Source organism: Sceloporus undulatus, chromosome 3, assembly GCF_019175285.1.
Source record: "Sceloporus undulatus isolate JIND9_A2432 ecotype Alabama chromosome 3, SceUnd_v1.1, whole genome shotgun sequence".
NCBI classification, from domain to species: Eukaryota; Metazoa; Chordata; class Lepidosauria; order Squamata; family Phrynosomatidae; genus Sceloporus; species Sceloporus undulatus.
The window spans coordinates 66,101,125-66,126,472 of record NC_056524.1 but is presented as its reverse complement, the minus strand read 5'-3'; the positions used below and the strand labels follow the sequence as shown (position 1 = coordinate 66,126,472).

Genomic DNA, 25,348 nt, shown 5'->3' with positions numbered 1-25,348 from the left:
AGTACTCCATTGCCTTTTGAGGCTCTGGGATGATGGTGGGTGGAGTGAGGCAGGCCTCTCTAGCTGAGTCCTCCGTTGCCTTTTGAGGCTCTGGGATGATGGTGGGTGGAGTGAGGCAGGCCTCTCCAGCTGAGTCCTCCGTTGCCTTTAGAGGCTCTGGGATGATGGTGGGTGGGGCAAGGCAGTCCTCTCCACCTGAGTCCTCCATTGTTACATGGATTTGTAATTGGTTGACTGGCCGAAGCCAAAGGGTGCTCAACAATGGCTCCTTTTCATCCTGGAGAGAAGTGACCAGTGGGGTCCCACAGGGCTCTGTCCTGGGCCCAGTGCTATTCAACATCTTTATCAATGACTTGGAGGACAAAATTGGGGGCATACTTTTCAAATTTGCAGATGACACCAAATTAGGGGGAGTAGCTAATACCCCAGAGGACAGGATCAATATTCAAAATGACCTGAACAGACTAGAAAACTGGGCCATAGCTAACAAAATGAAATTCAACACGGAGAAATGTAACGTACTGCACTTAGGGCGGAAAAACGAAAAGCACAGATATAGGATGGAGGACACCTGGCTGAATGAAACTACGTGTGAAAGGGATCTGGGAGTCCAAGTAGACCATAAATTGAACATGAGTCAACAATGCGATGCAGCATCTAACAAGGCCAATGCGATTTTAGGCTGCATCAATAGAAGTATAGTTTCTAGATCAAGGAAAGTCATAGTGCCACTATATTCTGCTCTGGTCAGGCCCCACCTGGAATATTGTGTCCAGTTCTGGGCACCACAATTCAAAAAGGACATTGAGAAACTAGAGCGTGTCCAAAGGAGGGCAACTAAAATGGTGAAAGGTCTGGAAACCATGCCCTATGAGGAACAACTCAGGGAGCTGGGGATGTTTTGCCTGGAGAAGAGAAGGCTAAGAGGTGATATGATAGCCCTGTTTAAATATTTGAAGGGATGTCATATTGAGGAGGGAGCAAGCTTGTTTTCTGCTGTTCCAGAGACTAGGACCCGAAGCAATGGATGCAAACTGTAGGAAAAGAGATTCCACCTCAACATTAGGAGGAATTTCCTGACAGTAAGGGCTGTTTGACAGTGGAACAAACTCCCTCGGAGTGTAGTGGAGTCTCCCTCCTTGGAGGTCTTCAAGCAGAGGCTGGATGGCCATCTGTCGGGGATGCTTTGATTGTGATTTCCTGCATGGCAGGGGGTTGGACTGGATGGCCCTTGTGGCCTCTTCCAACTCTATGATTCTGTGATTCAATACAGTGTGCCTGCACTGTACGCGGTTGCACTATACATGGCTGCAAGCTTATGCTGAAGCTGCAAGTCAATATAACATAGGATGTATGTGCAGCAAGCATGCGCCCCATTGTTTTCAATGGGGCGTGAGCATATGCGGAATTCCCCTTATGTGAGGGGATCTGGAATTGATCCGCCACATAAGGGAAGGGCCCACTGTATGTAAACCTTAAAGATGGTAACAATGATGAGCAAACTAACAATATTGTTTCATGTATGATGACATGCTTGGATTGATTTGGTGGTTTTGTTTTGGTTTCATAGGAATTTTGCCACTGGATTCTGAAGAGTCTGGTTTGTGTGAAGTTATTTTCGTTCATGAGCATTATCTAGGTATGTATGTTATATTAATGGACATAGGAGTCAGAATTAATATTTTTAAATTAACTGCTTACACTTTTCGTTGAAATGTTTTAGATAATGAAAAAGGCTCATGTGTATTCCAAAGTTTTCTGTTTTACATTGAAGACTTAAATTCTGTATAATCTGACTTTTCCTAAACAATGGTAGCAGTACATACTATTCAGTCAATTGATGTTCAGACAGAAACCACAAGAGCTGACTTATACATTTTTCTTAAACTTCTACTCCTGTTACTTTACTTAGTATTCCTGCTCTTTCACTCTGAAAGCCCAAAAACAAGTGTTTCTGAAAGACTCTCACTCTTTTTTGAACTTGCATTTTTAAGTCTTTTTGTACTTTGTAATAGTTAGGACCATGAATTTGCAAATTATAAAGTTGAAAACAGCATGCAAATCCATAAGATCACAAGTAGGTGAAAAACAGCAAGTTTGGGTTGGATTCAAAATTTGCAAAATGTTGGAAAGCACTAGTGAAAGTTTTAATTCATCAAAATGTTTAGTTTTGGTACGTTATGCAAAATAATTACTCGTATGTTTGAGCTAGGCTGTTGGGTGTAGGCATGGTGTGTTTAAATATTAAATTGTAGGAAGATGGAGAGGGCATATTGCTTGTGATTTTTGGCCCCCAGGGACACAGAGGCCATTTTGCCACATTTTTGTCCCCACCCTGAGCCATTTTAGGCCCAGGAGAGGCCTTTTTTAATAAAAAAAAATGGAAAAGAGAAAGAAAAAAGGAAGTGACTTCTCCTCACTTCCTTTTGTTAAAAAGGTGTCTCCTGGGATGAAACTGACCTGTGGGGAGTTCAGTATATGGTGAAAATGCTCCCTATTCCCTTTAGAAGGCATTTGGGGGCATTTTTTTTTATTTTGGGGGGCCCCCTAGCCTCCTATAGTTACTCTCCCCAGTATACACAAACAAGCCTTGTATATACAGTTGTGCAAAGACTTACATTAGAAGACCATCATCTCTGGATTTGAACTGACTTCTCTTATAGAGAGCTGTCTTCTGTTAACTTGGAAACAACCCATTCATGAGCGGGGAGGGTTTTCCAGTTTTTCAGTGGAAACAATGATGGTGGGAATGTATTCTAGACTTTATAAAGGTTCTTATATTATAGTCATCACTTTGCAACCATTGGAAATTTGGAGACACTTATAAATCCAGTTCCTTTATTGGATTGCTATAAGACAAAAGAAACATGATACTGATATTGTCACTGTGTTATCTCACATGACAATAAAATCATGGGGCCCCAGCCAAACGGTAGTCAGGCAGAACTAGTAATTTGTCTAAGTGTTCCAACTGGGAATGCAAATTTCCATGTACCGTATATTCTGGCATATAAGACAACTGGGCGTATAAGACGACCCCCAAATTTACAACTTAAAATAGAGGGTTTGGGATATACTCACCGTATAAGACCACCCCTCTCTTCCATGATAAGTTAGAAAGGAGCTGAAGGAGCACACAACAACAACAGCAGCAGCAGCAGCAGCGACAGAGGAGAATGAGGGGGGAAGAGAAAAAAGGAGAAGGAGAAAGAAGAAAAGGAGGGGAAGAGGAGGGAGACTCCACTACACTCTGAGGAAGGAGTGTGTTCCACGTTTGAAATAACAGCATACACAACATTATTTCACCCACCTCGACAACTCCTCCTGCCCTTCCTCTTGGTGCATCTACACTTTAGAATTAATGCAGTTTGACACCACTTTAAGAGCTGCTGCTCCATCCTATTGGAATCCTAGGATTTGTAGTTTTATAAGGTCTTTTGCCTTCTCTGCCCAAAGAATGCCGGGGGGGGGGCGCTGCTCCAAACTACAAATCCCAGGGATTCTGTATGGATGGAGCCGTGGCAGTTCAAGTGGCTCCTATTGGAATCAAAGCCCAGGAAGCTTTGTGCCAAATAGAAATGTGTTTGGCTGCAACTGCACTGCAGAAATAATCCAGTTTGACACCCCTTTAGCTGCCCTGGCTCAGTGCTAGGGAACCCTGGGAAGTGTAGTTTTGTGAGACATTGAGCCTTCTCTGTCAGAAAGAGCTCTGATGCCACAACAAACTACAGTTCCCAGGATTCCCTAGCACTGAGCCAGGAGAGTTAAAGTGGTCACAAACTGGATTATTTCAGCAGTGTGTTTTGGACCTTGGTTATTAAAAATGCTCAAGGTCCAATCCATACTGCAGAAATAATCCAGTTTGAGAACGCTTTAGCTGCCCTGGCTCAGTGCTAGGGAACCCTGGGAATTGTAGTTTTGTGAGAAAGAGCTCTGGTGCCACAATGAACTACAATTCCCATGCATCTGAAGAAGTACGCTTAAGTCTAGGAAAGCTGCCAACTTTTCTTTCAGTGAGTCTCAAAGGTGCTACAAGATCTCTCTCTCTATCATCATCATCACCATTATTGTTATCATTATTAAATCCAAATGCACCTACAGAAGTGGACTTAAATTGGCAACACTGATTATGCTGTAGACTCATTCTCTGGGGCTGGGATCTGGAAGTGTGGAGGCAATTCCCTTGAAAAACCAGGGAATCCTGGGAATTGTAGTTTGTGAGGGCGGGGGGGCAACCACTGTCCTCTCTCTGATTGGCTGTTAGTGTGACTCCATCCAAACAGGATTGGTTGCTCTGTATCCTGGCTCTCAGGGGCTGAGAGAGAGAGAGAGAGAGAGACCCTTTTCTGAGGGTGGGGTGGCGACCACTCTCCAGCCCTCTCTCTGATTGGCTGAAAACTGTGAGTGTGTGACTCCAAAGGATTGGTTGCTCTGTAGCCAGCGTGGCTCTCAGGCTGGAGCGAGAAGAAAAGGAAGAAAAAGGGAAGGAAGGAAGGAGGGAGGGAGAGAAGGAAGGGAGGGGAGGGAGAGAAGGAAGGGGAAAAAGCAAAGGAGGGAAGGAACGGAGGAGGACACTCCTTTGCCTTTGAGAGAAGGCTTTGCTGCCGAGGGCTCTCTTTAGGACCCAGGGGCTTTCCGGCATACAAGACGGCCCCCGACTTTGGGGAAGATTTTCCTGGGCTAAATAGTAGTCTTGTACGCCGGAAAATACGGTACATTAAAAGTTACGTCCACCCAGTCATTGGGTCGTGGATAAACTTTGTGACTTAAATGAATAATACCTCCAGTTACATCTACTGGCATCAAAGGCTATTATACCCTTGTCTTCCTTGTTAGACTAAAACAATTGCCTTTGCAGAAATCTTAGTATAGTTTTGTAACATAAATGAATATTTTCTGAAAATATTCAGTTAATGACATAATGCCGTATCTGGCAAGTGTATTTACATATATGCTGAATGCAAAGCAAAAGAAAGCAGAATGCTTAACATTAAAACAAGCAACTACATGTATCCAGAAATCCAGAAGTTTGCACAAATATCTCCTTAAATCTAAGAGGGCTTACATTTTCCCATAACAGACCATTTGTGGTGGGTTGCAAATAATTTTAGTAGAATCTTAAAAAAATCACAGTTCATAGTACAGCAAATATGTGACTACTGTTAGAAAAATAATCTTGAAAGTGCTTGGAACCCAAACAGGTTGAGGGAACCATGCTATACCTCCTTTGAATTTTTTAATTTTTTCTGCCACCAACAGCTGCCATCTTGGCCAGATAGCCAAAAAAAAAAACATGTAAACAGGGCCCAGCAGAGGTTGAAAGGGGGCTTTTCCCCCTCAGCTCCCAATTGCAAACCAAACACCATCACAAGGCTTACACACACACACACACACACACACACACACATATGACAATACAAAAGTTTCCATGTTAGCTATACAACACTATGTTTATATGGTTCTTTAACCACTTAACCTGATGAAAAAGCCAGTGAGCTCAAAAGTTAGTGTGATGCATTTTGTGACCGTTTATCATTACACCATGTATTCTAGATTTTGCTGTCTTTCATACCTTCACATATTTTTGAACAACTTCAACAAACCTGGTATAATTTATGAAGCTGGTTTTAGGATTTCCATTTCATTACTAGTAGTATTTTACACTGTATAAGTTTCTCCCTATACAAAATACATATTTTGAACTTAGCATATATAGTTTACTATAAGTCAACCTCATGAATGAGTTGAGGTCAGTTTTTGGGGCTAAAATTGTGGCTTTTTATATGACCTATGGATAAATCGAGGGTCAGACTTAAGGACGCAGCCCAGCTGGGAATGGACTGCGGGGGCATTGATTGCCTTTCCTTCAAAGGCAGCTTAGCTGTGAAAAGGCTGTGGGAGCGATCCATTGCTTTCCCTGCTTCTTCCCAGCTGGGCTGTTCCCCAGGGAGACAGCCCAGCTGGGAAAAAGCTCTGGAAGACGAAGGCTGGGCCTTGCTCCTATGGCAGTGATGGTGAACCTTTTAGAGGCCAAGTGCCCAAACTGCAACCCAAAACCCACTTATTTATTGCAAAGTGCCATGTCCCTCTGGCTTTCTAATAACAAACTATGACAAACTCTGTGCTGAAGCAACGGCACATGTGCCCACAGAGAGGGCTCTGAGTGCCACCTCTGGCACGCGTGCCATAGGTTCGCCATCACTGTCCTATGGTATTGACCCATGTACGTTAACCTAGGACGGTTTTCTGGGGTCAATTTTTCACCTAAATTTTTTGACTTATACACATGTATATACGGTAATATTTTTTGCAGTTTTATCATGAAGTAATTATAATGATTTTATAAAGTAATCAGCAATAATATTTATATCCTGACTTCTCCTAGGTCATTGTGAAATCAGATATCATGCTATAAATCCATTTAACACTTTGTTTGCAAGCAATTCTAATGTTAAAGCTTATACAGTGGTACCCCGGGATACGAAATACCCACGTTACGAAATTTCCGGGATACGAAAAAATCCCATAGGAAATAACTGTTCCGGGTTACGAAGGTTATTTCGGGTTACGAAGAAAATTTTGGTGCTTTTCGGCGCTATTTCACACGAAATCGCGGCTTTTCCCCATTAGCGCCTATGGGTTTTCGGCTTGCGAAGGCTTTTCGGGTTACGAAAGCGGCGGCGGAACGAATTAATTTCGTAACCCGAGGTACCCCTGTAGATTTGTTTGTATCCTAACTTCCCATGTGTTAGTGAAATCCACAAACTATTACTAGTTACTATCAAACTATTTAAGAACACTTTTTAACCAAACAGTTACAACACCTGAGGAAGTAGAAAGAAATCCATGAAAACTCATTCTAGGTTGCTTCTAGATTCTTTCCCCCATCTTTTTCTTTTCTTTTTTAATTTTAAAGTTAAGGCTTACAAGTTTATTAACATTTTAAAAATAAAGACTCTGGAATATGCAGAATGTTCTACTTAATTTTCTTTTTTGGAGGAAAAAGAACACTGCCCATTTTTTTTCTCCTAATAGATTCTGGTCTGTTAAAACAACAAATTGAATGTTTCATTTCAAAACTGAAAATGAATAAGGCAAACATCTGACCTCTGTAAAATCTGTGCACCAACATTTTTTTCCTCTTGTGAAACAGCTCATAAACCAGAAAAAATCTCCTGGATTGAATCAGCAGGGACTCTTCGTGATGGTGTTCGTGCATACACAGCTTTACATTATCTTTCCTACGTCTCTACAGGAAAAACTGTGCTAGTAATGAATGGAGCAAGTGTAGGTACAAGAAATGCAGTTTTAATGGCATACTATGAAAACTATTTAAGAAACCATTATCTTGATTATCTAGGTATATTTGTCTTGAAAAAATGAAATATTATGTGTGTTTTCCTATATGATTCAGAAGAAAGAGAAAACAATATTCTATTTGATTACTACCTTTTGTTTCTTATACTTGTAATTGTATGTTACACTTTAGGCATAGTATCTTGACCATGCTACCAAGAAATTCAAATTTAAAATGATACTGATAGGCTGGAAATCTGTTTCAGGCAAATGTGAAGTTTTGCTTTTAAGTGGGAAGTAGTCTCAACAGACAAGCATCTGTAAGATATTGAGCAGCTATAGGCTATTGAATACCTGTCCTTACAGGTATACATGTGAAAATGATCTCTGGATTATAATTAATCATATACTGAATATGAGGCATCTGTGACTGCAGAAATAATGTGATTTTAAGCTGCATTAACAGAACCACAGTTTCTGGAAAGTAACAGTTCCACTTTATATGGCACTAGTCAGATCTCAGCTGACCATGTGTGAGTGCAGACTTTTAAGAATGATGTGAACAGACTGGAATGAGTTCAGTGGTGCTGGAAACAAATTCCAGTGAGAATAAGTTTAAAGAGCTGTGTGTACTTAACCTAGTGTAGGGAACACTGAGAAATAAAGATGTGATAATCCTGTCAAAAACCTGCAGGGCTGTCACATAAATGTGAAGTTGAAGGCTTTCATGGCCAGCATCCATAGTTTTTTGCGGGTTTTTCGGGCTATGTGGCCATGTTCTAGAAGAGTTTATTCCTGATGTTTTGCCACCATCTGTGGCTGGCATCTTCAGAGAATGTTGGCATAGAAGAGAGCTGTGTGTGTGTGTACACACATATACTGTAAGGAGAAAATTAATTCCATGTTAATCTGTGTATTGTTATGTTGTTGATGGCAGGGCCTCAGGGTGGGAGGATATGCAAAGGAGAATTGGTGTCTGCTAATTGGTGATCATTATTTGCTGGGAAAGCCCCAGACCCTGGATGATTTCTCATTTGTATTGGTTGAGTCCCCATTTTACTATTCTTCAGGACTGGTAGCCAAACTTCGTTCACTTTAAGAGTTTCTTCTGTCACATAAATGTTTGTTCTCTACTGCCCATAGGGTAATAGAACCACTGATGAGGCTTGTGAACTTCAAATCCTCTTTCAGTCTCATTAGGAGTAAGTGAGGGATATCAGATGAATAGGTTTTAATGTAGTTTAATATAGATTAAAATTGAGAAGCTATCAATTTATCTGCAAATATGACCAAATTAATTCTTGAATGGTTTTTTTCTTTAACCATTTACTTTACATAAATGTATAACCATATGTACATAGTTAGTCTCATTTTTCCCCTGCAGCCATTTGGTACAATAGCTATTCAGTTAGCACAACACAGAGGAGCCAAAGTAATTTCTACAGTGTATAGTCCTGAAGACAAGCAGTATCTTGAGCGTCTTACACCTTCTGTGGGTGAGTTCCGCTGCTTCATCCTAAAATGTGTGATGAAACTTAAAAGCATTCTTATTTATTTTTGTATTTGAAATATTTATGTTCTTTATGAGCCTGAAACAATTTGAGACCTAAGAAGGAGAGTATATACCCCCATATTGATTAGTCCTGACCAGAATGTCAGCTCCAAATTTTATTTTCTGAGTGCTTACCACATCTGATGTCACACGGCTTTCATAGATGTTGCACTCCAGCTGTGGAAGTTCCTCCCTGAGGGGTCATGTCCAGCCACCAACATTATAGGCTCAAGGGGAAGAAGACCTTTGTTTATTCAGCCAGATGTTTGAATACTGTATCAGTTTTAGTGGACAGTTCTCCCTCCATATTTATGGGGGTTAGGGGAATGAGACCCCCACAGATATGAAAAAATTGTGAATAACTTCATCCCCCCGCCACTCAGAAACCAGTTAAAAGGAAGGGTGAGTGGGGGGAGAGGAGCAGGGGTGCACACTGCTTTTTTCTCACCCTCCTTTCCCTTTAATTAGTTCTCTGCCCCTTGTCCTCCTTGATCTTCCCCTTGGGCATCCCAGAAAGAGGATGGGGAAGAGAAGGCAAGAGGTGGCCTGGTCCCTCAGAGACCCTTTTCCTCCCCGATCCTTTCCCTGGGCATCCCAAGGAGAGGATCAGGGAGGAGAAAGCAAGAGATGCCTTGGCCCCTCCCCGATCCTTTCCCTGGGCATCCCAAGGAGAAGTTCAGGGAAGAGAAGGTAAGAGGTTCCTTAACCCCTCCAAGACCCTTTTCCTCTCTGATCCTGTCCTTCGCATGTCAGGGAGAGGATGGGGAAGAGAAAGCAAGGGGTGTCTTGGCCCCTCCGAGACACTTTCTTTGGTTTGGGAAAAAGGCCTGCCTTGATCTAAAGAAAGTTTGCAGGGCAGGAGGACCTGGCGCCTATGGCAGGATTTTCCCACTACCACCCCTTTTTAAATACAAAAATCGAAGGGTTGGGGCAGCACTGGTGTCCCACAGGGTACACTTTGCTCACCTCTAATCTGCAAACTGGATGAGTCTGCTGTATCCTCTTGCATCTGAGTTCAAAAAGAGGAAAAGGAAGCAGAATTTGCACAAAATAGTTTCTTGCACAGATGGATTATGGGTAATTAGGACATTTTTATTCATTAGTGATACATAGCTGCATATTCAAAGGTCTCTCATGTTCAAATGTCACATTTGTTATTCTGGTTGCAGATGTCCCTTTTCAACACAGAAGTCTAAAGTTTTTCACTCTATCATCACAGTCCCATGTAACTATTGAATGAGTTTTTCCCTTCCCAAGTCTGTTTTCAATAAAATAATTTATCTCTGTAGAATTCCACTTTTCCTCTTTGTCCTCTGATTGAAAATGTTGTTTTACACTAATAACACATTATTACACTTTTGTGTATGTTCTCATAAAAGTAAATGGCAAGTATCTGTTTTGACAGCTTCTGTATTTTACACCATTCTATAATAAGTGGAACTATGGCATCTAGTTGTTTGAATGTGGCTTCTCTTGCTACTTAAAATTCTGTGAAAGTATGAGAAACAAAACAGTCTACATTATGCAGCATCAGTATAATAAAACAGAACTGCCAATTGGTAGTTAATACAGTTTACCAAGCCAAATAGTCCACACTTCAGGGACATATTAAAAATTGTTTCTACAGGGAATTAGCTATGAACTGTTGGACTTGAGGTTAGAATAGGGTGTTGAAAGAATTATTACACAGTCAAGTCTTGTATATTCAAGAAAATAATATCTTCTAGTGCTTTGTAAGCACAAGGAGGTTTAAACATGGAACACAATGACCCAAATAACAGCTTCTCAGGCTTCTGCTAAATGCAGCTTGAAATGTTTTATATGAAGCAGTCTCTAAGTGCTTCCCAGCAGCTTGAGAATAATGTCTTATTTAGCACAGCCCAATCACTGTATTGTATAACAGACTTCTAAAATTGGTTACATCCTGTATTACAAGCACTGGCATTATTCTACTTGTGATTGTAGAACCTCTTGCAGAAGAACAAGAACAATTAGGACACACACATACCTAGGCCAAAGAGATCATAATGCCTTGCAGAAGAGGCTGAAAATCACTCTGCACAGGAATAATCAGATTCAGAGACATAGCTGTGTAAGTCTGGAATATCAGTATACAAAGTGATCTTGCAGCACCTTTGAGGCTAATTGTGTGAAAGATGTTGTAGCAGGAACTTTTGTAGACTTAATCTATTAAGCTTATTCTACAAAAGTGCTGCAAAATCACTTTGCATAGGAATAATCAAAGTATCAGTTTGACACTCTAGTAAGGATAAAAATGAGGTTTCTGCAAGTGATAAAAGCCTTGTGCTACTAGCAGAATGACAGCACAGGATAGGAACCTGATTAATATTTGCAATGCAAATATTTTAGCAGATGGACATCAATCCCACATAAGCTAATAAACCAAACTCTCCACTCAGTAGATGAAATGGACCTCAAACATTTCCACTGCAAACATCTCACTTTGGAAAAAAGATGCAGTAATACAGGCAGTAAATACTTTTAAAAATATTTATTTTCCTCCTTTGCCCATGTTTATTTTCTATATTGTTTCCTTAACTTTCTTCACAACTCTGCCATTCCTCCCAGTCCCCAGCCCCCCACTAAGCTAAGCACTTTCCTGCATACATTTGCCTGTGTGTTTGTGTGCACATACATACCTTCAAATGACCCCATGAATTTCATAGGGTTTCCTTAGGCAAGATATATTCAGATGTGGTTTTGCCAGTTCCTTCCTCTGAAATATGTCCTACAGCACCTGTGTTCATTGGTGGTCTACTAATAGTCAATATTAAAAGTTATAGTCAATAAAATATAGTCAATATTGTTCAACTTGTAATTATTTTTATTATATTGCGGTATTAGTAGTGCAGTGATTGTAAACTACATTAAGTTGTGTATTTTTTAAAACAGTTAAAAAAATCAAAGAAATAATGTTATTGGGTATGATGTCACACTAGCTCAGCCTCAGAGAAAGGCAATGTCGAACACGCTCTGAATAAAATCTGCCAAGAAAACCCTGTGATAAGTCCACCTTAAGATTTCCATAAATCAAAAATGACTTGAAGGCACAATGATCTCATCCAAATTAAGAATTTATACATTCCATAGATTTCAGTAAGAAAATTAGGTGTCATATTGGATAATTTGACTCTCCAGATGGGTACATGTGAATGATGTGCATGAATAGAGCATGATACACATACAGATAGAAATGCTATGGAAATATATTAATTTGGGGATTTAATAGAACTCTCTGTCCTCCTTCCTATATGGTAGCACTGATGCACAATGAGAGAGTTGTAGGTAACTTTCTGACAGCAGACAATATCCTCATCTGTAAATTACTCCATTTTTAAGGAGAAGCAGATTTATTATATAGAAGGTTTTAATTGGCAGCCTTGTGAATAATGACCAGCTTATTGCTGGTGAAGCATAGCTGGGAGGAAGGAGAGAGCGGAGGTTCCTTCAGCCTTGTGTCTGTCAACCTTTATGGGCTCAGCAATACCCTGAAGAAGATGGTTTTGGCCCCAGGTATATAAAAGCAGTATTTAAATATTTGGACTGTTGATTCTAATTCTCATTTTGGTCTTTTACTTTAAAAGGTGTCAAGCAACCATTAGTAGGTAAGTGTAAAGACAGCCTTTTATTTTTAATAATAATTTCCATTTCAAGTACTTTACATGCTGCATGGCAAAAAAAATCAGTCTCTGTGTCAGGATAGACCAAATATGTTACCAAAAATATTCCATTCCTCTGGAATTTAGAATAAAGAAAGCAACTTTTATTTTAGTTTTAAATCCCAATTCTATGCATTTTACTCAGTAGTAAATTGCAGTGAGTCTGTGGAATTTAACTCTGCCCAGGGTTTTATCTTTAGAACTTAGCTTCCACTGTCAGAAGGCATGGAAATGGCTTAAACTGGTTTTCTCTTTCACTCTGCCTCTACTTGTGTCTTTGGAAAATTTCCTCTGGAGAACTGGTTAATCCTCCATTAGGATGTGGGAGGTAATATGTGTGGGGACTGTAGCAAAAACCCTTGTAGAGCTAGACAGGCTCCAGGTATCTTGCCAATAGATCTGAGAGCCATTTTTTCAGGCCCTCTTGGGGTCATACCAACCTTATCATTTGAGCTATAGAGTGACCCAAATAATGGCCTCAATAATGTACTTATTTATTTCAGTCTTGTTTAGAAGGAAAATGTGTTGTTACATAGTTGTGTGTCTTCTGGTTTTAAAAACAGAAGTACTAACATTTTGGGACTTAATTATTGCTGTAATTTATCCTCCTTTAACATCCCATCTAGCTCGTATTATAGATGAATCAAATGGAAAGTATGACCTGACAGAAAGCTGTTTGGAAGAAACCGGTGGATTGGGAGTTGACATCATCCTTGATGCAGGAGGTTTGTCATTACTTCAGAACTCTATCAACAGTGTGACATATTTATTAACAAGTTTTACAAGAGTTTCTTAAGTTAAAACTTTTAATAAATTCATTCAAGCTATATGAACTGTCATATGTAATACGGAAGCATAGGAACAGCTCTTTCATAAGTGTGAGACATTTTTTGGGCTGGAGCAAACAGACTAGAAAAATTGCATGATCTTGCTTTTTCCAAAAGCTGGGCAAAAAGCCATTGTCCAAACGACCTGCTCCCAAGGCGAGCTGAACACCCATGGGCAGACCGCATAGTGGGTGCGAAGCCGTGCTATTGGGTAATTTTATTTTGTTGTCTCCCTACCATATATGTGCACCATCACACAAACACACCACCTGTAATCTCCAAGTACCTTCCATGTCCTCTCAGATGCCATCTTATTGCATGGCTACCCCTTTGATCAGCCACTCAGCCATGCATACGATTCTCTGCACATACTGGGCATCAGTGCATTGGTACGCAAATGATACATTGGCAAAGCACAATCATGGAGGCTCCCCATACATGCCCCCTTCACCTCTGTTCACCCCATGCTCCTCTGTTGAACTATCGGTCTATTGTAATTGTATCCATTATGCTTGTTGCACTTTTTTTGTTTTGTTTTGTTTTGCTTTGCACTGGTGCCGGGCTGTTTATATGCAAGCGCGAAGATGTGCATTTTGCTTGCTAAGCCAGAGTATCCCAGCTTCTTTTTGCTCCTGTTTTAGCCCCAGAGTGCAGCTTTGTTTCACTTTCCACCCGCTTTCAAGATGTGCACAATATAAATGCTCCTCCTTCAAAGAAGCTAGAAGCTACTTTATTTTGCCCGTCTGTTTCAACCCTTTGTTAAAACAATGAAAACCATATTCCTTATAAAATCAAGATTATGAAATTTGAAATGGAATACATGCTGATGAATATGTGAATTACATCTCAGTTCCTCTGGAATAGTGAACCTAATGCAAATGAGGATTTTCTTTATTGGAGTATGAGTGCTGTATACCTAGAAAAAGGCTTACAGAAATGCTGACATTAACATCATTTACTGTTATTTTTAATAATCTTAATAATTACATGTGAAATATCTTATTTATTTATTTTCCTCACTGTATATTTTTATTGTATAATGGGCATATTTAAGCATCATAGTATGATTCTAGTTTACTATGGACAAGCCAGTATGCTAACAAATAAACAAAAAAAGCTTCATTTATATACCGCTTCATACTGAACTAACAATGTCTAAGCGGTTTACAACTGTAAGCTAATTTGCCCCCAACAATCTGGGTACTCATTTTAGCGACCTCGGAAGGTTGCAAGCCTGAGTCAAGCTTGAGCCCTTTTGCTGGTATTGAACTCGCAACCTTATGGTTTTGAGTGAGTGGCTGCACTACAGGCATTTAACCACTGTGCCACCAGGGCTCAGTGACTTGTCAAAACCTTTTTTGATTTTCTGCTCTTTTTTCTTCCTTTTTTAATTTATTTTATTTTATTTTGTTCCACTAGGAGCTGACAAAACCACAGCCCTTCATCCATGTTTTGCTTCTTATGACATCTTATGGTACAGTTGTTTCTTTGGCTGCATCTACACTGCAAAAATAATCAGTTTGACAGCACTTTTGAGCTTATCACATGAACTTCAAAACCATCTCAAGCGTCCTGGGCTAGAGCCATTACAGTGGATGGAGGCAAGGATTATCGCATGCTAAATCGCAACACTTTTTCTAAGTCAGAAGCTTTCCAGCTTCTAAAAAAATGCTGGTAGAGCATGGATGGGACCCAGTTTTGACCCAGACTGATGGTGGGCGGCGATTAGGCAGCCATTTAGCATGCGATAATCAGCAGCTCCATCCCGCAGCCCAGCTGCAGCCTGGGACATTTAAGAGGGTTTTAAAGTTCATGTGATAATCTCCTTTAACTTCCATAGCTCAGTACTATGGAATTCTAGGGATTATAGTTTTGTGAGTCAGTTAGCCTTCTCTGTCAGGGAGCTCTAGTTCCACAACAAACTACAAGTCCCATGATTCCATAGGAATGATCCATGGCAGTTCAAGTGGTGTCAAACTGGATTATTTCTGCAGTGAAGATGCAGCCTCTCTTTTGTGGAAGCTGTCCAGAGACTGAAACTAGTCCTTCTACTATCATTTTTAGAATCTGTCCATTTAACTCTTGCCAGTTTAATTGTCATCTGTGCTTTAAGAAAGCAGCAGTGAAGGTGGCATAAGGACCATACTGGGTTCTGGGCAGCTGTCACCTGACAGACATATTGAAGTTAGGGAAATATTTTTTTAAAAGACTTTGCAGGATAATATTCTGTGCTAATGCCACAAAGCAAAAATGCTAGAGAAGATCAAGTTGATATAGTATAGAGAATTTCACCCGTCATATCGAGTATTACTGGACTTCAGCTTGTGGTGAATTAAACTACATTTCCCATCATACAGTACTTCCTCATTGACCAGACTGGCTAAGGCTGATGAAAATCGGAGTCCAGCAACATTTGGAGGGTCTCAGGTTCCACTGTCCTTGTTAAAGAGGGAAAAAATCTATATCCTGAATATATTAGATATTTTAAGAAGAAGAGTGTCAAAAGCATAGGCAATCTGAATGGAACTTTTATTTTCTTACAAAGTTGTTTTAATTTGCATCGTTTTAGTGCGATTACACAGTAAGGAAGATAATGCAACTTCACAACAATTGTTGCCACACAAACATGACATCATTACATTGCTGAGTGTTGGAGGCCACTGGATTACCACGGAAGAAAATCTTCAGGTAATAAGAAATATCTGAAATGACTGTAAGTAAGTATATACATGTTGATGTTTATCATTCATTACCTTGTAAATATGAATACCGACTTAATAATCCTATGCATTGACAATGTTAATAAAAGAGAAATCTTTGAAAAGTTTTAAAATTGGGATTGTTTGTTACCTTTTTGCATGTGTTTTTGCATGTATTTCCAAGTAAACATACATAGGATTGTGCTGTTGTTCTAGCCTTATTCAGAAGTGCTGTTTTTGTATTGAAACAATGCAAGGGTCAGTGAGACCAGAACTATAGGGACTAGTCCTATCGTCAACATACCAAGCATTGACTATCTCCATTCATGTACTAGCCAGGGCTGAACCTGCTTAGCTTCCAAGATCAGTTGTGATCTGGAGCCTTTAGGATTGATTACCCTGCTTTTAATATTACCACGCTACAATTTTTCTGGAGGCAGCTGCTGCCACCAACCAGACAACTAACAATTGGAGTATTGTCTAAGGGCTTGTCTACACTGACCAAAAAAATAGACTTCACCTTGCATTTTTCCTGGTCTACAACAACTTCCCAGCAATCCATTAACACCACACACTAACAGACACAGAAGCATATCAACCAGTAGCTGTTACTGATAGCTTGTCAATCTAGACCACCTTGCACTCTGATTTGATGCCTGTCCATCCAATCCTTTCCCCCTTTGCCACCCCAGTGACTAAGAGATGTAATTTTAAATGTACTGTACACATACATACATACACACACAACAGAGAAGAAAAGGTAACATTGTGTTTTATTTATTTTTTGTATTAAAATGTTCAGTCATGAGATCAGCAGTGAGGGTTTAGATCAGGCTATACCCTCCCTCTCCCTTCCTCCCACTGGAGTGTCATGTTTGTTTTTCCCCATCCCCATGCACTCCCTCACCATATCCTCCATACATACTTTGCAGATATCTACAGTGAGCAATTGAATGATTGGCGGGGAGGGGAGAGAATGTGTGAAATCACTGCACAAGTGAATGAGCAAATTGGGGGGAAAGGGAATGTATATGTTCCATTAAATAAAAAACTAAACTGTGGGGCGGTACAGACTGGCATTTAAACGCCACCCCTTTTTGCTGTGCAGCGTTACCACAGCAACCAAACAGAGTGGTAATGCTGCGCAGCAAAAAAGGAGCTGCCTAGAGCGTAAGGGCTGCATCACATCCTTGCTGAGGCCTGTGGACGCTCAGACACCCACATGTCATCCCTATGCCCCCCGTGTGGGTGGTGTCACTGAATAGTAGCGCTGCCAGCATGTAGCAGGGCTCAGGACCGTGCAGTTGGTGCGCGGTCCCAAGCCCATCGCCACCAGGATGTCACGTCCTGGCAGTGTATATCAGGCCTAAATAACTAAAATAAAAACAAAAATAATGCAACACTGATTGGAATGGAGGATCAGAAGGGGGGAGAGTAAAAAGAAATGTGACACTCAGGTGGGAGAGGAGGAAGAGTCCCCAGTCCCTCACCATTGATCTCATGGCTAAACATACACTGAAGTAGAAAAACATGGTAGCACACAGGCTTGCTAAACCCAACCAGTCTTTCCTGCCAAAAACTTCTTTCACCCTGGCTCCTCACTAAAACCACCTTGGAGTCAGCTACATACAGTAAAATGCATACTTTCAGAAAAGGATCAAGATAAAAGGTGACTTTATCGAAATCGGATTAAAGTCCTCTGGAGCGCACTCCCTGTTCACAGTGACGTCCCTGTGAATATTCAAGAATGTTGTGTGTCCAGATCGAACCTGTACAGCAAAACTCTAGGATAGTTTATAAGGAAAACCAACTGAAATTGCTAATGTAATAGGAATCAGCTCTTCCATTACTGAATGATAATTTGTCTTCATCTTAGAATCACCTGTTCCGTACTTTAGAGATGATAAATATTTGCAAAGCAATAAGTTAATTTCCATATTTTGAAAACTCTTTGCATTTCTTATTACCATAACCTTTATGTCAACTGTTCAATAATAAGCTTTGTTCATGCAACTTTTAGTTTCCATTGTAGCTTAACAATTTTTCACATTTTTTAAAAGTTGGATCCTCCAGATAGTCGTTGTCTTTTCCTGAAAGGTGCTACAATCTCTTTTCTAAATGATGAAGTGTGGAATTTGTCAAATATGCATCAAGGGAAGTACCTATATATCCTTTCCAAGTGGTTGCTTTTGTTATTTCATGTGTTATTTTGTAACTCCATGTGTCTATATGCTATTTTCAGGCAGGCATCATCAACTGGTTTACAGAAACAATAGGCTTTGTTGTTTTTAAAATAAAATGTATACAGTATAATGTATGTACAAAGTTGTTTCTGCTGCTTTTTTTCCCCATTCTGGGCAAACCCCTGTGGTGGCATTTGGGCGAAGGTGGTGCTACCATTGGGAGCTGGATAATGCCAGTTGACCAGCATATTTTTACTTCTTCTCATCTCCTTGTTAGCAGGATGGTTTTTATATGGTATTTATGGGAGACTGCATTTTCTACTCCAAACAGAAATGTTCAGCATCTGGTGAAAACATACCAAAATATGTATAATTTGTTAAAAAACAGTGAATGCTACTTGAGTTCAGAATTGCTGCAACTTGATCAAGTATTTATTTAAACAAAATGCCAGTATGTATTGCCTTACCATCTGCAAAAGTATCCTTTTTTTGTCATGGCTAGCAAATGAAAAATTAAAGACATAGCCATGTTATTATTGAAAATCAGTGTGCAAAGGGATCTTGTAGCATCTTTGAGACTAACTGAAAGAGAAAAGGAGGTAGCATGACTTTTCATCATTGAGCTTCCTTCCTCAAATGCATGTTTAAGGATGCATCTGAGGAAACTTAACAAAATGAATTTCAACATGGAAAAATGTAAAGTACTGCACTTAGGGCGGAAAAAGGAAATTCACAGATATAGGATGGGGGACACTTGGCTTAAGAAGACTATGTGTGAAAGGGATCTAGGATTCCTAGTAGACCACAAGTTGAGCATGACACAAGAGTGTGATGTGGCAGCTAAAAAGGCCAATGCAATTTTAGGCTGCATCACTAGAATATAGGCCCCATACAGACAGGCCAAAATGAAGCTGCTTTGAGTCACTTTGGAGATATGCTGTTTAAAATGATGCATGTGTCCTAAGAGGCTAGAAGCCATGCCAAAGCCATGCTCCAGTCCTAAGGACTGGAGTGCTTCTCTGGCAGAGCTCCTGGCCTCTTAAGATGCATGTGTCATTTAAATAGCATACAGTACCTCCAAAGTGACCCGAAGCAGCTTTATTTTGGCCTGTCTGTATGGGGCCATAGTGTCTATAGATCATTGATGGCGAACCTTTTCAGATTTGCATGCTGGGGCAGAACTTCTGCCACCCCAGGATGGGGTTGCGTGTCAGGGCAGCACTTCTGGCCCTGGGGGTGGGGCTTCTTTTCCCCACCCTTTTCCCGACCTCCAGCTGTCTCTGAGACCTCTAAGACAGCTCTGAGAGACAGCTGTGGGTCAGTAAAGTCTCGTGGGGGACAGAGCTATGGGCACAGGCCCTGTCCTCCTCTTTCCAGGCCTTCCCTGACCCCAACGGACTCGTTGGTGTCAGGAGAGGCATGGTGGGAAGACGAAGACTGGGTACATGCCCATCCCTTTACCCCACAGACCTTTTCCTGCCCCCAGCTGTCTCTTCACAGACAGTTGGAGGCCAGTAAAGGTCCCTGGGGAGAGGCAGCTGAAGGCTGGGAGGAGGCCGGGAGGAGGAGCCAGAGGTGCATGCCTCTGGCTCCTTCTCCCCGTGCCATTTTCTGGCTTCCAGCTATCTCGGAGAGACAGCTGGAGGATAGAAAAGGCAGGAAAGAGGGAGGAATGGGCACATGCAAGCCTATTCGTCCTTCTCCCGGCCCGTGCCTGGCGAAATGGCATCCCATGGCATGTGTGCCATAGGTTCGCCATCACTGGTCTAGATCAAGTGAAGTGCCACTCAATTATGCTTTGGGCAGGCTTCACTTGTAATACTGTTTCCATTTCTGGGCACCACAATTCAAAAAGGATGTTGACAAATTGGAGCATGTCCAGAGTAGGGCAACCAAAATGGTGAAGGGTCTGGAAACCATGCCTTATGAAGAAAGAGGGAGCTGGGTATGTTTACCCTGGGGAAGAGACAGTTAACATGTGTTATGATAGCCCTCTTTAAGTATTTGGAGGGGTGTCACATTGAGGATGGAGCAAGCTAGTTTTCTGCTGCTCCAGGGAACAGAACCCGGAACAATGGATGCTATCTACAGGAAAAGAAATCCCACCTTAACATTAGGAGGAACTTCTTGACAAATAGTGCTGTTTGACATGGAGCACACTCCCTTGGAGTGTAGTGGGATCTCCTTCCTTTGAGGTCTTTAAACAGAGGCTGGATGTCCATCTGTCAGGGATGCTTTGATTGTGATTTCCTGTATGGCAGGGGGTTGGACTGGATGGCCCTTGTGGTCTCTTCCATCTCCATGATTCTGTGAAGTAGGCTCAAGTCTACGAAAGCTCATGCTATCAGCTTTTTTCTTTCAGTTAGTTTCAAAGATGTGCTACAAGATCCCTTTGCATACAAATTAAAAATCAGTTTGGGTACAGTTGTTAAATTCTCTTCATTATTGTTGAGAGTCTGGGAGTGATCTGTGGCATTTTGTACTCCCATTGTTCTGCTATTGAATATAAACATGGTTAACACTTGCTTAACTGAGGTTACTGTATATTAATAATGTTGGTGCTAATATAACATCCCTGATGCTTCTGCAGCCACTCTTTCTGTCAGCCTGTACTTCACAGGGCACCAGGGAAGGAAGTCCAAAAGAGCTCTGCAAAATTTTGTTCTGAACAGAGAGGCGGAGGTTTGTACTGTTAACTATTGCAGAGAAATTTGAGTGTTTATGTGAAAAACAACTTAGCCCATGTCCCATGTAGTTTGATGCTTAGCAAAGTTCCCACATTGTCTTATTTCAGGTTGAGATGGTGTGCCTATTTTTTAATTAATTGAACTCACTGCCTTATATATAAAGAGACTCACTATATCATGTTTAAAACCAATATTTAGAATAAGATATTAAGAAGTATTGTTTTTTTGAGCAAATATAAAGTAACTGTTATTACTACTGAGTAAAAACAGCTGGCTGGCACACTGTCTTGGACTGAGGTATTAGGTGAGCACGAGAAAAAGCTATTTTCATTTTAGAAACTAAGCACTGTTGAGATAGATAAGTGCCTTACTTTTCCCGTTTGTGGTGACTTTCTCACTCTCAACTTTCTCACTGCCGCCAGCCTTTTTATTAGGTTGTGTACTGATCAATGCACTATAAGCTAAACATTTAACTACTGCAGTTTAAAGTAGCATGGTGTTTAATCAAATAATTCCTTATTATGCCTAGAGTTGTATTGGAGTACTACAATTATACAAGCAGTTGCGCTTTTTCAGAGGCAGTGTAAGTGTCGTTCCTAGTGCAGTGGGCTATATTTACGTTTTTCAGTTCGAAAAAATAACCTGGGACAGTAATAATTTTTAATGTAGTCATTACCTTCTACAAGTCTGCTCAATAAATTACATAATGTTCCTGTGACGAGCATGTTTTCATTCAACAGAGGTTACTGTATATTAATAATGTTGGTGCTAATATTAAGTGTGTACTTATCCTCCTGCATCCTGCATCTTGTCAGTGTATTAGCCTTGGTTAATCTACCTTGGCAAGATGCAGGAGGATAATATATATGGAGGCTGTGAATTAAATGATCATGAATATTCTTTATATAACATATCCATGTTTTCAGTGGTTTAATATTTTTATTGGAGGAATGGCATAAAAATAAAGCTACTTACAGATTTCCTAAAAACAGGAAATAAAATTCACTACTCCTTGGATAGAGAATAGTTTTCTCATAACTGATAGATGTGAAAAGCAGGTGGCCAATTTGTGGGATTCTCCTTGTACTAGAATCACGGATTTGATTGTTTGTGCCAGCATATGTGTATTTGCTGTAAAGAAAAAGTGTATAGAAATTGTGCTCTCATGATTCATCATCATCTTATATAGCAACAGTCTAGAATTTACTCCAAATCTTCTTGTCCTCCAAGTCATTTAGAGGTAACAAACTATCCAATCTCAGGACTGATGATTCAGATGAAGTTGTTGCTTTCCATCTTGCTTAGATGGAGAACTTTAACTCCTTTCCCTGATTTTAAATATAGTACTTTCAGTGGTGTAAAGCATTTTAGATTAAAAATCTACAGCCAGGAACTGTTTTAGTTTTAATTAATGTACAAATCAATCAGATGCTGTATAAATGACAATAATATCTAAAACCAAGCCATCCATTTGTGCCTAGAAATGAAAGATCTGCCAAGAATAAAACCAACCTGTTGCAGATTGGAACTGGAGCTCAATCCTGTACTTGTTTTATCACAAATAAGTGTTTTGGAGTTCAGGGAAACGTTGTATGTTTAGATTTGCACACTAGTCACCATGTACTAATTGTTTTTCTTGACAATTCTTTCTCATACGCATTTTGGAAGATATAATGGAAAAGTTAGCAAATGGTGTTTTCAGGTAAATCAGATATATAATAGAACAGTACCATAGAATATATTGTAATTCTGTATATATGTATTCAGAAATAAGTTCCACTAAGCTCAAGGTAAGTGAATGTATAATTTCAGCCTTAATAGTCTCACTTTATGGTCATTCTCATTCACTAGAGAACCTGAAACCAGCCCATCAGTCCAATAGACTTCAGATCTTTTTTTCCTGAAAAGCACAACAAATGATAATCTGCCTGAAGCAACGCTACTCAGTACCACTGAGATTACATGGTGGTGGTTGATGAGTCAAAGGACTGGGTAACTAGGCAAAATCATGCTGTTTAAAGAAAATAAAAACCTTACCCCTAATACTACTGTGTAGTTCTTGACCCCTAGCAGCTACCATGATTATAGCCATTAGACTTAATGCTGGGGGTAGCATGCTTAGAAGTTCAGAAGGATCAGCTCTGGTTATTACTTGGATGAGGGACTGGCAAGTAATGATAGGTCATGTAGGCTATATTTCAGAGGAAGGAACTGGCAAAACCAGCTCTGAATATTCCTTGCCTAAGAAAACCCTATGAAATTAATGGGGTCACCCTAAATTGACAGGCAACTTGAAGGCACATACAGACAATATGCTGGTGTTTTGTTTTTGGGGTTTTTTGTTTGTTTGTTTTTGGCCATCTAGTCATATTAAGGAATTAGTCAGGGAATGTATGTTTATCCTGGAGCAGAGATGGTTAAGAGGTGATATGATAGCCCTGTTTAAGTATTTGAAGGGGTGTCACATTGAGGATGGAGCAAGCTTGTTTTCTGCTGCTCCAGGGAACGGAACCCGGAACAATGGATGCCATCTACAGTTCCTGCATGGCAGGGGGTTGGACTGGATGGCTCTTGTGGTCTCTTCCAACTCTGTGATTCTGTTATCTTATTTCTTGAAATGTAATGACATATAAAGACTATTTTATTTAAACAGACACTTGGTAAGTAAAGGTCTTACAATGGAGCATGCATGCTTCTTTCTCTTTTGCTTTTAAAAGATTTTATACTATTTTAAACTAAGGATGTTTTAATGTGGTAGTTAATAGTTTTTTTAAACTTTTTATCGCCAGATTTTTAGCTGTATCTTATTTTAACCTGGTTCTAAGCCACCTTGGGTCATATATCAGGGGAAAGGCATGATATAAATTAAATATGACTTAAACTGCAAATCATTATGATGGAAATATCTCCTACAGAGCAGTTATCCATAGTGCTTGTCTAGGTATGACTACTGCTGAATGAAAGTAGCCTGAACTGGTTTGCTGGTGTGAAATTGCTGAATGTGTGTGTGTGTGTGTGTGTGTGTCCCTTCAAGTCACCTCTCAGTGTATGGTGACACCATGAATTTCAAAGGACTTTCTTGCCAGTTCCATAGCCTGCAGCACCTGGTATTCTTTGGCAGTTTCTTATCCAAGTACTAACCAGAGCTGATCCTGCAACAATGGTTAATTTTCTACTAATTATTACCCCTGTATAGCATGGATTGCAGTTGAGTTTAGGCTACAAAAGGAAAAATGTTGAAAATTTGCTCTCCAAAGCAATATAACTTGGTCATCTTTAAAACTACTTTTAATAACTGTCTTCAAATGTTTGTAATACATTGAACAGCTGTTTTCTATTTGTTCTTTCTCTTTCTCCTTGCTCCTGGGATTCTAGGCAGACTATAATACTTTCAGTTTATTTAAGCTGTGAAGTTTGCTCTGCTAAAAAGTAAAGTCTATGGCAATTGTCCTGCATTGTGTGTATTCTCATTTGAGGATATATTTGAGACACTTCAGAAATACTATTTTCTTCTAGGCCTCTATTGGATGAGCCAATCCCATTATATGAAGCTAAAGTTTCTATGGAAATGGTTCAGAAAAATCAAGCAAGAAAAAGACAAGTTGTCCAGCTGTGAAATTTTTAAGGCAGTTTAATTGTGTGTTATAAAACATTGTTCAGTGAGTTTCAGCTAATCTTAAAGCTACGAGATTTGAAGAAGAAGCTGATGTTTCCTATCAGAGCTTTAATATTTCTGTTAGCATATCTTATAAAAAATTGTAAGCAATCATGATACAACCTCCCATATTTGTCCTTTCTCCTTCTTTTTCTCTCTCGTGAATAGAAGAGGCAACATTTCCTTTTGTCTACTGTATTATTTTTATATGCTGTTATTGTTTGTTTACTTGGGATTTTGACATGCTGTATCAGATTAAGACAGGAGAAATCCTAATAAAATTGGGAAACGTACCATTGGAAAACCAAAGTGTATATATGATTCCCCAAGTGTTTTATTAATTTAACTTAATTTTCATGGTTGATTTTCTTTTTCTTTAATAATCTTTGCTCTGACTATGATTCCTAGAACGGCTTAGCAGTATTAACATCAAGAAAGGTGTTAGCAAAATTTTTTGTCCTTTTGAACTGTCATAAGTTTTTATGTTTTCCACTTCATCTTTTTAAGCTTATTTCATTGTTATATAGGCTCCAATATCAAGTAAGTATTCTAGAAGGAAGTCCTATTAACATATTTATACTCAAACTGGGGGAAGAATAGGGCTATGTATAATTTGGTACTAAAAAAAACATTGAAATGGCAAAATGGGGTGAAAATACTTTCTAAAATTTTCAGAAGAACAAAATATTTCTGTTAGTTGCTAGAAAAAAAACACTTTTCCACAACAGAAACAGAACAATGAAGAAATACAACCAGATCATCTGTAACA

At 39.8% G+C, this 25,348-nt stretch overlaps 1 protein-coding gene across 3 annotated transcripts in view; it reads left to right on the top strand.

The window, feature by feature from the left end:
* The window catches only part of CRYZL1 (crystallin zeta like 1), a 38,049-nt gene extending 13,156 nt beyond the window's left edge, over positions 1–24,893 (top strand). For all 3 annotated transcript variants that reach the window (XM_042458306.1, XM_042458305.1, XM_042458307.1), the window contains 9 exons: positions 1,571–1,639; positions 7,154–7,287; positions 8,681–8,792; positions 12,454–12,474; positions 13,155–13,253; positions 15,925–16,043; positions 18,115–18,220; positions 22,581–22,626; positions 24,441–24,893. In XM_042458306.1, the coding sequence (XP_042314240.1) occupies positions 1,571–1,639; positions 7,154–7,287; positions 8,681–8,792; positions 12,454–12,474; positions 13,155–13,253; positions 15,925–16,043; positions 18,115–18,220; positions 22,581–22,626; positions 24,441–24,540 (806 nt within the window). In that variant the 3' untranslated portion in view covers positions 24,541–24,893. The remainder of the gene's footprint in view (positions 1–1,570; positions 1,640–7,153; positions 7,288–8,680; positions 8,793–12,453; positions 12,475–13,154; positions 13,254–15,924; positions 16,044–18,114; positions 18,221–22,580; positions 22,627–24,440) is intronic.
* Positions 24,894–25,348: the final 455 nt, after the last annotated feature.